General features: G+C 56.5%; 2 protein-coding genes and 1 non-coding gene across 7 annotated transcripts in view; 1 reads left to right on the top strand and 2 right to left on the bottom strand.

Annotated features, from left to right (window-relative positions):
* Positions 1-125: 125 nt before the first annotated feature.
* SLC35G6 (solute carrier family 35 member G6) lies at positions 126-10,498 on the bottom strand. Its single transcript, XM_036838172.1, has 6 exons — positions 10,469-10,498; positions 4,101-4,316; positions 3,936-4,034; positions 3,633-3,833; positions 725-2,272; positions 126-517 (listed from the first exon to the last, which is right to left on the bottom strand). The coding sequence occupies exons 1-5, from the start codon at positions 10,496-10,498 to the stop codon at positions 1,259-1,261; spliced, it is 1,560 nt and encodes a 519-aa protein (XP_036694067.1). The 3' UTR covers positions 126-517; positions 725-1,258.
* ZBTB4 (zinc finger and BTB domain containing 4) overlaps positions 1,966-11,572 on the top strand; it is a 16,792-nt gene continuing 7,185 nt past the window's right edge. Inside the window, exons 1-2 of one of the 5 annotated variants that reach the window (XM_036835676.1) lie at positions 3,923-4,062; positions 10,940-11,029. The gene's annotated coding sequence lies outside the window, so the exon portion shown is untranslated. Of the gene's footprint in view, positions 2,074-3,918; positions 4,063-4,509; positions 4,633-10,939; positions 11,030-11,572 lie in introns of those variants that run through there. The other 4 variants (XM_036835677.1, XM_036835679.1, XM_036835675.1 and 1 more) reach the window with 4 other exon arrangements.
* Positions 9,669-9,741, bottom strand: TRNAG-GCC. Its single transcript has one exon. It is a non-coding gene; the product is annotated as a tRNA-Gly (tRNA).

Here is an 11,572-nt window from a genome sequence, read left to right as displayed (position 1 = left end):
GGCTGGGTCACCTTTTGAAATGACGAAGTGGAAGGGAATTTTTTTATCCCGCCGCCTCCCTTCGCTACTACCTCCCGCCCTGAGGTTTAAGGTTTGAAGATTCGAGGGTAAATATAGGCCGCTTTTATTCTAGTTTGGCGTGTGGTTTCATTTTCAGCCAAAGTTTCTCATTAATATCACCCCCCCCACGCTGGTAAATGGTCTGTTCTGAGATTCGGTAATGAAGGAGGCGGGGCCGGTCGGATCCTCCCAAGTGGGTTCCCGAAGAGGGGGAGTACTGGGGCCGTCCTTGATCATGAATATGCAGTAATCGCGCTGAATATGCAAGAACAGATTAACATGGCGAGGCCGATTGCTTGTCCGGAAGTAGCTGATATCTGTCGAGCGGCCTCCTGGGGCGGGTAGGCAACTCCTCGCCTCTAATGGGGCGCTGTACGGAGCTCTCGTTCTGGATCCTCTACCTGAGCCGCTCGAAGAGGCCTCAGCTCAGAGGCCTTCTCCGGAAGGACGCTGGCCACTGTCCGGGAGAGATCACGGGACCGCGACAATCCAGGAAAAGCAGATTAGCCATTGGGTGGGACACAAAAGTCCTGGGGGACTCAGGGTCAATGCATCTGAACATTAGGAAATCCTACCCCTTATAGAATATTTCAAAAATGGGGCGGGGGGGGTGTGTGCGGGGATCCCAAGGGATTCTCCAATAAGAGCAGGGGGTAGGACTTACACTGTCCTTCCAAAGCAGAGACGACACCAACTGCACAGCTATATTCAGAGTGATCCTTGTTTGATGTCAATATCACGTCACCACCCCAAGGTGGGGAGGCATAACCACGAGGAAGGGAAACCATCGCTCAGGGAAAGAAAACACACTCCCTTCCCCCACCGCAGCTGCTTGCTCTGTTTGCCTGAAAGCCCCAGACACTCCAGCCCCAAGGCTTTTCTCTCTGCCGCTGAGGGAAAAATCCTCCCGGTGGCTCATGGCCTGCCTGCCTCAGCCGCTTTGATCTGCTCCTCAGACCTCCCTTCGAGCCCCAGCCTAGACTCCAAATATGCTGCTCTCCAGGCTTGTTCCAGGTCTTCCAGGCAGTCTTCTAGGCAGTCCCTCTCCACCAAGTCCCCAATTCACCCTTGACTCCAAGGGGTGTCACTCTCCCACACCAGTTCTCTTCCAGTCACTTGTTCTCTTATGTTTGTATTCCAGTTTTTCCTTCTATTTACCCAGTCCCGCCCCCCCACCCCCAGGCTCTCAAGTTCGATCTCACTCCTCCACCTGCCCTTCCCTCTCACAGCTGAGGTTCTGGGCGGTGATGATGGCAATGCTACCCAACACGACCCCTGCCCCCATGACGTCAGAAGGTGCCACGGTCTCATAGAGCACATAGTACTGCAGCATCAGAGCCACCACCACCTCAGAGTGCAGGACGGCGCACACCAGGGCAGGGTGGGCCTTGGTGACCGCATAACTCACACACACAAAGGAGACCAGGGCGAGGATCCCCACTGCCCCCACACAGCTCCAACTCAGAGGATCGTTGGGCAACACGGGGGTCTGCAGCAGAAAGAGGCCTGGCACGGAGCCCACCAGCCCCACCAAGCCAAACAGGAAGGCCACTGTCAGTAGGCAGGAGGGGAAGTCCAGGGAACGGTACACCAGGAGGCCCAGCGACAGTGCCAGGCCACCCAGGAAAGCGAGCACATAGCCCAGGGCAGTGTAGAGGCCTGTGGTCCCCTCCTGCAGTGTCCCTAGTCCAGGTCCCACAATGATGATGAGTCCCAGGGTGCTGCCCAACAAGCCACACCAGTCATAGCCGCTGAGACGCTGGCTCTCGAGGCAGAGAGCGAGGAGAGCAGAGCAGACGGTGGAAGAACCTTTGCGGACGGTGGCAGCGTTGCCAGCGGGCACCACCTGAACCGCGCTGTAGGCGCATCCGATGCTGAGGACGTTGAGCAGGGCGTGGAGGCAGGCCCGGCCCCGGACATCGGGAGGTCCCAAGAGGGGGTCACCACGCAGTTTAAGCAGCAGGGCAATAGGGAGGTGGAAGAGGCATCGACAGATGAGCAGCTCCAGCGAGGGTAAGTGGGAAGCCTGGTAAGCCATACGGGAGAAGGGGCCCACGAAGCCAGCGGGCAGGCCCCCACCCAGCAGGGCCACGAGCAGGCCCTTGGTGACATCAGAGGGCCGGCAGCGCTGGTGCGAGGGGAGGCTGGACGGAGTGGAGGGCGGTGATGGCTGGGTGAAGTCGGGCAGGTTGAAGTAGGGGTGACAGCCAGCCTGTTAGGGAGAAAGGAGCTCGGGCATTAGGGCAGCCATAGTCCAGGGGACCTGGGGTAGGGCGAATGCCAGGCTGGGTTCTGGGACCCTGTAGGGCAGTAGAAGGGCAGGCTGTCTTGCCGAGGAACTCTTGGGAGCTAGAAAGGGCCTGAAAGATGGATGAGGTGGTACAGTGTGGGCCTGGAGCCTCTAAAGCAGGAAGCAGGGAGTGAGTGGTCCTGGAGCATCGTGTTTCTCTGGGTAAGTTGTTCCCGGGAGGAGAAGAAGAGGACCCAGGGATGCTCTGTTGGTTTGAGGAAGGGGAGGCGACCTCAGATGCTGTGTGTCCGTGTGATGTCACAGGTTCCAGGGACATCTGGGAACACCATTATGAATTTCGCTTGTGGGTGTCTAGGAAAGCTGGGAAGTTTTAGAGAAGGAGGGGGAAGGGAGCAGCCAGGAGCTACAGGGAAGGGGGCTGTGCTCTCCTGCGCCCCACACTCACCATCTTTCCTTGGACTTCCTCCTCTCCTCCTGGCTCAGGGGCCCTGGGCCCTTCAGAGCTCCAGCCATTGTGAGCTGGTTGGAGGGCTGGTGGAGTTCTTCCTTGGAACCTCCCTGAGGTGGGGGTGGGCCTATTTTCTCATTGTTTCCAACTCTGCTTGCTTTACATTTTTGTGACTCCAAAGTCTGTCTGATTCTTTTTTTCCTCTTTTCAACTACCTCTGTGATGAGACATCTTCGGTTTTTAGTTAATTTGTTTATTTATGTCTTGCCCGATTTCAGAAAGGTTTTATGGAAAGGACCTCTGAGGGCCAGCTCCTCTTTCTCCTGAGTTTTGAATTTTTGAACACCTGGGAGGAGTCTCTGGGACTGTCCCTCTGGAGTTTCAGGAATGTGTTTCTCCTCTGTGTGCTTCCACCTGGTGGTGTTGGTGCTGTCCCAGGAGGTCCACACCAAGTCCTCTGCATTTACGCAGAGTATATAGATGTGGATATTTCTGCCGGTGGGAACAAAATAGCAAGCTGCGTGTTCATCTCTGCTGGTAGCCATTTACGTGTACCTGTTCTGTAGGGCTGGGGCGTTCCCAGCTCGCGGCCTGGGGGGGGCGGGGGGGGGTCCCTGTGCATTTCTGGAGAGGGAGAGTGTGTGTGTGTGTGTGTGTGTGTGTGTGTGTGTTTCTCCAGGGCTGCCCCTTTGAGTGTGTTGAGCCTGGGTCTGCGGGTCCCATTGGGCCTGATTGTGAGCCTGCCACGTTGTGTGTCTGCGGAGAGGGTGTGCGTGCTCTGGGCGGTGTGCACCACTGAGTGAAGGGCGTGCAGTGGGCGGAGGGGGGGGGATAACCCCTTCCCAGGGAGTGGGTGGTCGTGCGGCCCCGCACCGCTGCTGCTGCAGCCAGGCCCGAGCCTAGCTCGGTGCCCACCAGTCCGGCCGCCCTGCGTGGCGCCGTTCCCTTCCCGGGGTCGGTCCGGGCGCAGGCCGTCGGGCGCGCTCGCCCCGAGCCCGATCCCGGAGCCTGGTGTCTGTGCCGGCTGCGCTGCGCCAGTCTCCTCTCGGCGGCGGCGGCGGCGCTGGGGGGGTACTGTTTCCGGGGGTGGGGGTGGGGGTAGGACCGGGGCGGGGGGAGCCGATGATGTCAGCGGCGGCGGCGGCGGCGGCGGCGGCGGCGGCGGCGGGGCCGGGCCGGGGCCGGGCGCAGGGGGGGCCGGGGCCGGAGCCGGAGCCGGAGCTGGAGGCGGGCGAAACCGGAGCGGCCGGGGGCGGCCACGGTGATGAGCCGGGCCTGGCGGACGCGGCGCCATCGCAGTCAGGTGGGCCCCAGGGCGAACCGGGCAGGGCCAGGGCGGACCGGAGCCAACAGCCGGGCCCCCTCCCCGCTGCCCGGTGCCGCGGGGGCCCGGGCCGCGCCCCGCGCCGCGACCGCTCCCCCTTGGGGTTGACCTGGGGGCTCCGGGGTCGGGGGCTGAATCTGGCCCCGCCTCCAGGCGCGCACGGCGCTGGGGGGGCGACTAAGGGGGCCCGGGTACGGCGTCCGACCCAGCGGCGGCCGGGGGGGCGCGATCGCCTGGGGCCGTGGAAAGGGCCTCGCTCATTCCCGGCTTGAAGGGTTAATTCTGCAGCCCAGTGTCCCCCTCCCCCCGTGGGGCACGTTGGGGTGGGGCGGGGCGGGTGTGAGCCCGGGCCGGCGCTGCAAGCCGCTGGGAGGGCGATGGCGTAGGAGCCAGGCGTGGGGGGGGAGGGGTGGGCCGCCGAGCTCCCCAGAGTTGGGGTGTGCGGGGTGCGCAGGACGAGCAGGCGACCCGGAGCCGCCGCGCCGTCGGGGCAGGGTTGTGGCTGTGAGTCCTGGAGCTTGTGTGTCTCCTGCTGTGTTGTGGGGCAAGGTAAACCTCTCCTGGTCACCACTGTTGGCTGGTGTGGCAGCCAGGGGTCCTGCAGGGCCCTCCCGGGCCATGGGGACAGAAAGCCAGATGAAGGGGGTCCAGTGTTGTGGGACAGAATTACAAGATGCGGCCCTGTGGCTTTGGTTGACAGGTCCGCATTTGAAGCCGGGCACAGTACCTGCGGAGTTTGTTAGGTGTGGGGTTTTATGTTTTACAGCGGCGTGTGTTTTCTTGCACATATGTGTCTGGCGCTGCACATATGAACTATTTGGGAACTGTTGTTTTCTGCGTAGCTGGCGAGGGGTAAGTGCTGTGGAGGGCGCCGGAGTGCAGGGTGTTGTGTGCCCAGCTGGAGGGGGCAGTTGTGTACCCTTGAGTCTGAGTGGGAAGGTGTCGGGTCCCGTCCCGTTCATGCGGCCCTGCTGAGGTGTGGTCCAGCCTCGGAGAGGATGGCCCGCTGGATGGGTTCTTGGGTCCATGTGACGATCAGGTGGCACGGGGGAGGGAGGGCGCAGGGTGGTGCATGTCTAGAACTCAGGTCCCGCGGGTCCTGCAGGAAGTGAGACGCCCCAGGGTGTGTCTCAGGTACCCGTGGGGTGGCTGGCACCAGTGTGAGGGGCCCTGGGTGGAACATGCAGGTTGTGTTTATGGGATCGGGGGCAGCTGAGCGAGGGGAAGGTTGTGTGTTTGCGACATTCCCTACGGGATTCTTTTGTGACGTCGTTTGTGGGAGCCCATCTGTGCTGTTGGGCTGGGAAGCGAGCTCGTCAGAAAACACTTGTGGGGAGGGCGATGGCGTGACCAGGGCCGTGTGGGCCTCGGCCTCCAGAGATCAGCCGCGAGCTGTGTGTGCGTGCCTGCCTCTGCGTGTTGGAGTGGCCGTGTGGGGCTGCTGTGGGGATATGTTATGAAGAAGGCGGGGAGATAAATATGGGGCAGAGCAAGGGCAGCCGGCGGGAGGCCTGGGTGTTGTCGGGCAGCCCAGCTTGTCTGTGCAGGGTCTGGTGCTAGCCCCTCGCCGGCCCGCCCAGCACGTCAGGGTCACCGGGTGGAGGGGCCTGGCGGCTGCGAGGAAACTCAACTTGGACGGAGCGGCTCCTTGGCCATGTTTATGTAAAGGCCGGGTGTGACTCTTGTCACTGAAATGGAAAAAAGAAACATGAAGTTTTCAGTCTCCTCCTCCTGCTTCAACCCTCTCTCTGCCCCCCTTGCAGGGATCTCTGCTTTTCTGTCTCTTCTGTGACGCACACTGGGCCCCTCCTGCGACTGTGGAAGGGTCTGGGAATGGAATTTGCTCGCTAGGCAGATTCCTCAGAACAGGTTTTCCTCACCTTTGGGGCCCAGGCCCTTCTGTAGATGTGTGTGTGTGTGTGTGTGTGTGTTCCAAGTGTACATACCGCTGTGGTCTGCGCCTGGCCTGGCGGGGAGGGTGCGTGTGCATTGGGGCAGGGAGGACACTACGGCCAGGCCCCCCTGCACGGGGGCATGCTGGCTGCTATGTCAGGCCCGCACAACAGGTGCACCACGGCCTGGTGGAGGGCAAGGAGGCCTAGACTAGAACTGAGGAATTCGGGCCCTACCACTTCCTCGCTGGCACCTTCCCCAAGTGAGCCTCAGTTCCTCATCTTTAAAATGGGGCTAATCACCTGCCCTGTCCGTCTTCCAACAGGGCTGTAGGTCGGTAGCACATGGAAAATGTACCTGGAAAGTAGCTACAGTCTGGGGGCTATGCCTGTGCCAGCCACTGTCAGCCCTCTGCCAGCACTGAGCCCCTTCCTGGGGCTTGATTAATAACAACAGTAAGCACTTATTTAACACTGTGACCAGGCACTGTCCTCAGTGCTTTTACGTATGGTCACTCATTTAGTCCTCCCAACGCCTCATGGAAGTAGGAGATCTAATTACCTCCCTTTTCCAAATGAGCCAGCCGCGGCCCAGAGAAGTAATTTGCCCAAAGCCACTTAGCTAGTAAGAAGTAAAGCTGGATTTGAACCCAGCCAGTCTGATTCCAGATCATGTGCTCTTTATATGTGTCCTCTAGTGCCCTTTTGAAGCTTTTTGTGGGCCTCTCTGTGCACCACCCCCGCCAAACACACACACACTTCTGCCCAATTTCTGCAGAACTTAACACCTGCACCAATCCATTTCAGAAGACTGGTGTGTTTAGACAGTGACTCAGGGAGTCTCAGCCTGGGAGGGAGAACCTAGCATCCTGGATACTGGCCACAGGAGCACAAAACGATGAACCGGGCGAAGGAGAGATTGTTCTTGTCCTAAGGGTCAGGGAGGGCCAAGAGGGAGATGGCATTTGAGGTAGATCTTAACATTTTGGAGGGATTTGGGGAAGAGGCTGGGGGAAGGTTGTATTTCTAGCAGGAGAACCAGCATGGGCGAGGGCATGGAGGTGTGGGACAGCTGAGAATGGAGAGCACAGCGTGTGCTTAAGGGGAGACTCATGCAACGCAAGAATAGAGAGGAAGATGGGAATTAGACTCGAATGCTCGGCTGAGGAATTTGAGCTTTATTCTGGAGTGGAGGCCCGAGAAGGTTTCTGAGCCCAGGAGTGATGCCACCTGAGCTGCTTCGGGGCCGTTGATCCTCAGTGAGAGGAAGGCTGGATGGTAGAAGCTAAGACCAGAAGCAGGGGACTAGCTGGGAGGCCATGGCCTTGGACCATGAGAGTGTTAACAAGGCCCTGAGCTAGTTTGGGGGCCAGAGGCAGGTTAGAGGGAAGGTTTCCAGAGCCATTCCCAAGCTGGGCTGCAGGGAATTCCCTGGCAGTCCAGTGGTTAGGACTCCGCGCTCTCACTGCTGAGGGCCCGGGTTTGATCCCTGGTCGGGAAAGTAAAATCCCCTAAGCCGCACAGCATGGCCAAAAAAGAAAACAAAAAACAAAAAAAACTGGGTCGCAGATTTGACCAGACTCAGTGGCTGCTGGATGTGGAGAGTGAGGGAAAGGGTGGAGTCAGACGTGACACAGTTACCATTTAGCACGTGAGACCTTGCATGGTGATTTCGGCAGCCCGCTGGCCCCGGCGGTGTGGCAGAGGGAAGGACCCTGCATCTGGGTTCACACAGGCCTGGATTTGAATTTTGACTCTGCTGCTCACAAGCTGTGTGACCTTGAGCAAGGTAAATCACTCTGTGAGCCTCGGTTTCCTCATCTGTAAAATTGGGATAATATAAATGCCAACTTTGGGTGGCTGAGGAAACCATTAAATGAGGCAACGCATGTAAAGCCCTGGAGGTAAATCAGGCAAAGCGTGAGCACCCTGGAAGTGGTCAAGTTACGCTCGCCACCCCCAGCTCCTGGCCAAGTCAGTCCAGGACTGAGGATGGCGTCCTTCCTGAAGGTGGACACACTCCAGGACGACTTTAAGAAAGCAGGTTCATTCATTTACCCAAAATGTTTTTGATCTCCCACTATGTATCAGGCACTGTTCTAAGCACTGGAGGTAGCAGTGAACAAAGCAGACAGAAATCTCTCCTCCCCTGGAGCTTGCAGTCTGGCGACGAATGAACAGTATGTCTTACTAAATGCCAAGGAGGAAAATAAAGTAGGGGAGACGGATAGGGAGTTTGGGGAGGTATGGGGCGGCCAGAGAGGGCCTTGGGGGAAGGTGACTTTTGAGTCCAGGCTTAAAGGAGGTGGGGCAGCAAGGCATGAGGCTACCTGAGGAAAGAACATTCCAGGCAGAGGGAACAGCAAGAGGTGGAGTGTATCTGGTGGCAGCCCTCAGATCCGCACCTCAGTCACACCTCTGAGATCGCACAGCCAGTTAAGAGTAGAGAAATGGTAAAAACAAACTAAAAACCACAGAGCCATCAAACCTACCCTGAAGCCTGATATCTGCCCCTTTTTCTTCACCACTTCCCCCCACCATTTTCCGGGACTGAGTTCCAAGATGATAATAAGAGCTAGCACTTCCTGAGCATTTGCTGCATGGCAGGCACTCTTCTACGTACTGCCAGTCATCAGCTCGTTTATTCTTTACAACCCTATGTAGTGGGCGCTTCTCATTATCCCCACCTCATCGACAAGGAAACTGACCTACAAAGAGGTTAAGTAACTTGCCCAGGGTCCCATAACTAGTGTCTTCTCCACCTCCCATAAACCCTTGCAGGGCAGTGGCCACTGGTGGGGCAGTTGAACTCAGGAGAGCAGGGTCCAAACCCAGCTTGGTTAGCAGTGAGACCAGGGGCAAGTCACCCTGTCACTACGTTCTCTACCTGCAAGTGAGGTGTCTAGAGTATTTAAAGCCTCAGTTTCCTCATCTGTACAATGGGGTTGACACTAGCCCCTGCCTCACTGTGGTCCTTTTGAGTGTTGAGATGATGCAGATAAAATGCTTAGCACTAGATTTGGCACATAATATTTTTCTCATCAGTGGCAGCTGCAAGTACCATGATGATGATGGTTCTAGATGATCTCCAAGGACCAGGCCAGCCTTGGACCTCTGTGGTTCTAAAAAGCTTTGATAGGCCTTGTCCAAATATCTTGGCAGTCAGCACACAGCCATGCCTCAGTAGGCACCAGGCCCATATGGCTGTGCAGGTGGGCAGGCCTGGCCAAGGGGGTGAGTGGGGGCCGGAATCAAGCTTTGCTGTGCAGGGCTGCTACTTTATGGAGGAAGAGGCCTTTCCTCTATTTTTTTCCCCTTCCTCTAATTTTCACAAAGATCCTAGATGGGCTGGTGGCGGCCCTAGTGGGTGCTGTTGGAAGAAAAACATAACTGTTTTCCTATACACTCAACTCATGACACTTCTGACGCGAAATGTGTGCGTTTTTTTCCCCACACTGACCAGTTCTCTGACACTAGCTGGGTGTCCTACAATTCAGTTCAATTACGATACTGTCTGCCTGGAGATAGCATCAGATCCCAGAGGTTAAGGGCTCAGTCCCACAAGACTGCCCCCACTTCAGATACCAGTTTGCAAGCCCAGACCTCCTGTAGTTTTTTTTTTTTAAAGAGCTTTTATTTTTATTTTATTTTATTTATTTTTTTGGCCGTGCCGTGCGGCCTGTGGGATCTTAGTTCCCTGACCAGGGTTTGAACCCGTGACCCCTGCAGTGGCAGCACAGAGTCCTAACCACTGGACCACCAGGGAATTCCTCAGACCGCCTGTACTTCTGACTGACCATCAAGACATCGGGCTTTCTCACGACCCCGTCCTCAGACTTGATAATTTGCTAGGATGGCATATAGAACTGAGGGAAATACTTACATTTATTGGTTTATTATATAATAAAGGATATGATACTAGCCAAATGAAGAGGTACGGAGGGCGAGGTCTGGAAGGGTCCTGAGTACAGGAGCTTCTGTCTCCACAAAGTTGGGGCGCACTACCCTCTCGCCATGAGGATGTGTTTAGCAACCAGAAGCTCTCTGAACCCCATAGTTCAGGGACTTTTATGGAGGCCTCATCACATAGGCATGATCGATTATGAACTGAGTCTCCAGTTCCTCTTCTCTCCCCAGAGGCAGTGGGGGACTGGGGCTGAAAGTTCCAAACTTCTAATCATGGCTTGGTCTTTCTGGTGACCAGCCCCCATCCGGGATCCCACCAAGAGTCGCCTCATTAGAACAAGAGACACTCCTATCACCCAGGAAATTCCAAGGAGTTTAGGAGCTTGATGGCAAGAACTGGGCTCAAAGACCAAACGTTAGAATAAGATGCCCCTAGCACCCCTATCACTTGGGAAATTACAAGAGTTTTAGGAGCTCTGTGTCAGCAATGGGGACAAAGACCAAATATATTACAGTTGACTCTCGAACAGTGTGCGGGTTAGGGGCGCAGACCCTCCACGCAGTGGAAAATCCAAGTATAGCCTTACAATCGGGCCTCCGTATCCAAGGTTCCGCATCCTCGGATTCAGCCAACCTCGGATCGTGTAGTACTGTCATATTTACCATTGAAAAAAATCCACGTGTAAGTGGACCTGTGCAGTTCAAACCTGTGTTGTTCAAGGGTCAACTTTATTTCTTGTTATATCACAGTATCACAGCTGTAAACGTGTCCTTCATCCTGATGTGATATAATCAAGAACGCAGGCTTTTGAGCCAAACTTCCTGGGATCAGATCCCAGCCCTGCTACTAACTGGTCATATATCCTTGGGCAGCTACCTAGCATCTCCGAGCCTCAGCCTGTCACTTTAAAGTCAAGAAGCTAACTGCTACCTTTTAGGGTAGTGATGAGGAACAAATGAGGTAATACAAGTAGAGCATCGACTCTTGGGGGTCCCTGTCAGCTGGTGGCTGTCACAGAAGGGAGTGGGAGGCCTTGCTCTCTTTCCCCATTTTACAGAACTGAACACCAGATCGCGAACGGGGCCCCTTCCCCTGGATTCCTGACCCACCCGCAATCCAGCAACTGATGGGGAAGCACTTGACCTAGGTGTGTGCCTGGCAGTCGGGGCTGTTAGAACTTTTGAATATCACCCCTGTTTACCACCCTCCTCCTCCTCCAGGACAGGACTCAGAGCAGTCTTTTGGGAACATGAAATGGGCTGTGGAGGGAAGGCATCTTAGTCCAGATAGTATGAGTAATAAATGGGAAGAGAGCGTTTTCCGGGGGATGGGAATTGTATGAGGAACTCCTGACGCAGGACACCTCGGAGGTCATGTGTGACCCAGGGCAGGGCGTGTGCAAGGGGAGGGCTCCCAGGCTTCATGGAGGGTGGATGAGAGGGGCTGAGAGCTCTGCTCTCAGGTCAAGAGGCCTGGGTCTGTGAACGGGCCCCACCTGTTATGACCAGCTCTGTGTGTCTTTGGCTAAGTTACTCTATGGCTCTGGAATTGAGATCTTCAACTGAAAAATTAGCCCCCAAAGCCGAGGCTGTGAGGTGCTTTCTGGGCAGTGACCACCACAGCTCACATTTGGGCTGCCTGCTATTCCTTTTGGATGAGCCTCCCAGCAAGAGTGAGATAGGGGTTGCGT

This window comes from Balaenoptera musculus, chromosome 20 (assembly GCF_009873245.2).
Source record: "Balaenoptera musculus isolate JJ_BM4_2016_0621 chromosome 20, mBalMus1.pri.v3, whole genome shotgun sequence".
Lineage (NCBI taxonomy): Eukaryota > Metazoa > Chordata > Mammalia > Artiodactyla > Balaenopteridae > Balaenoptera > Balaenoptera musculus.
The sequence above is the reverse complement of the archived record's forward strand: the minus strand, read 5'-3'. Positions and strand labels throughout refer to the sequence as shown.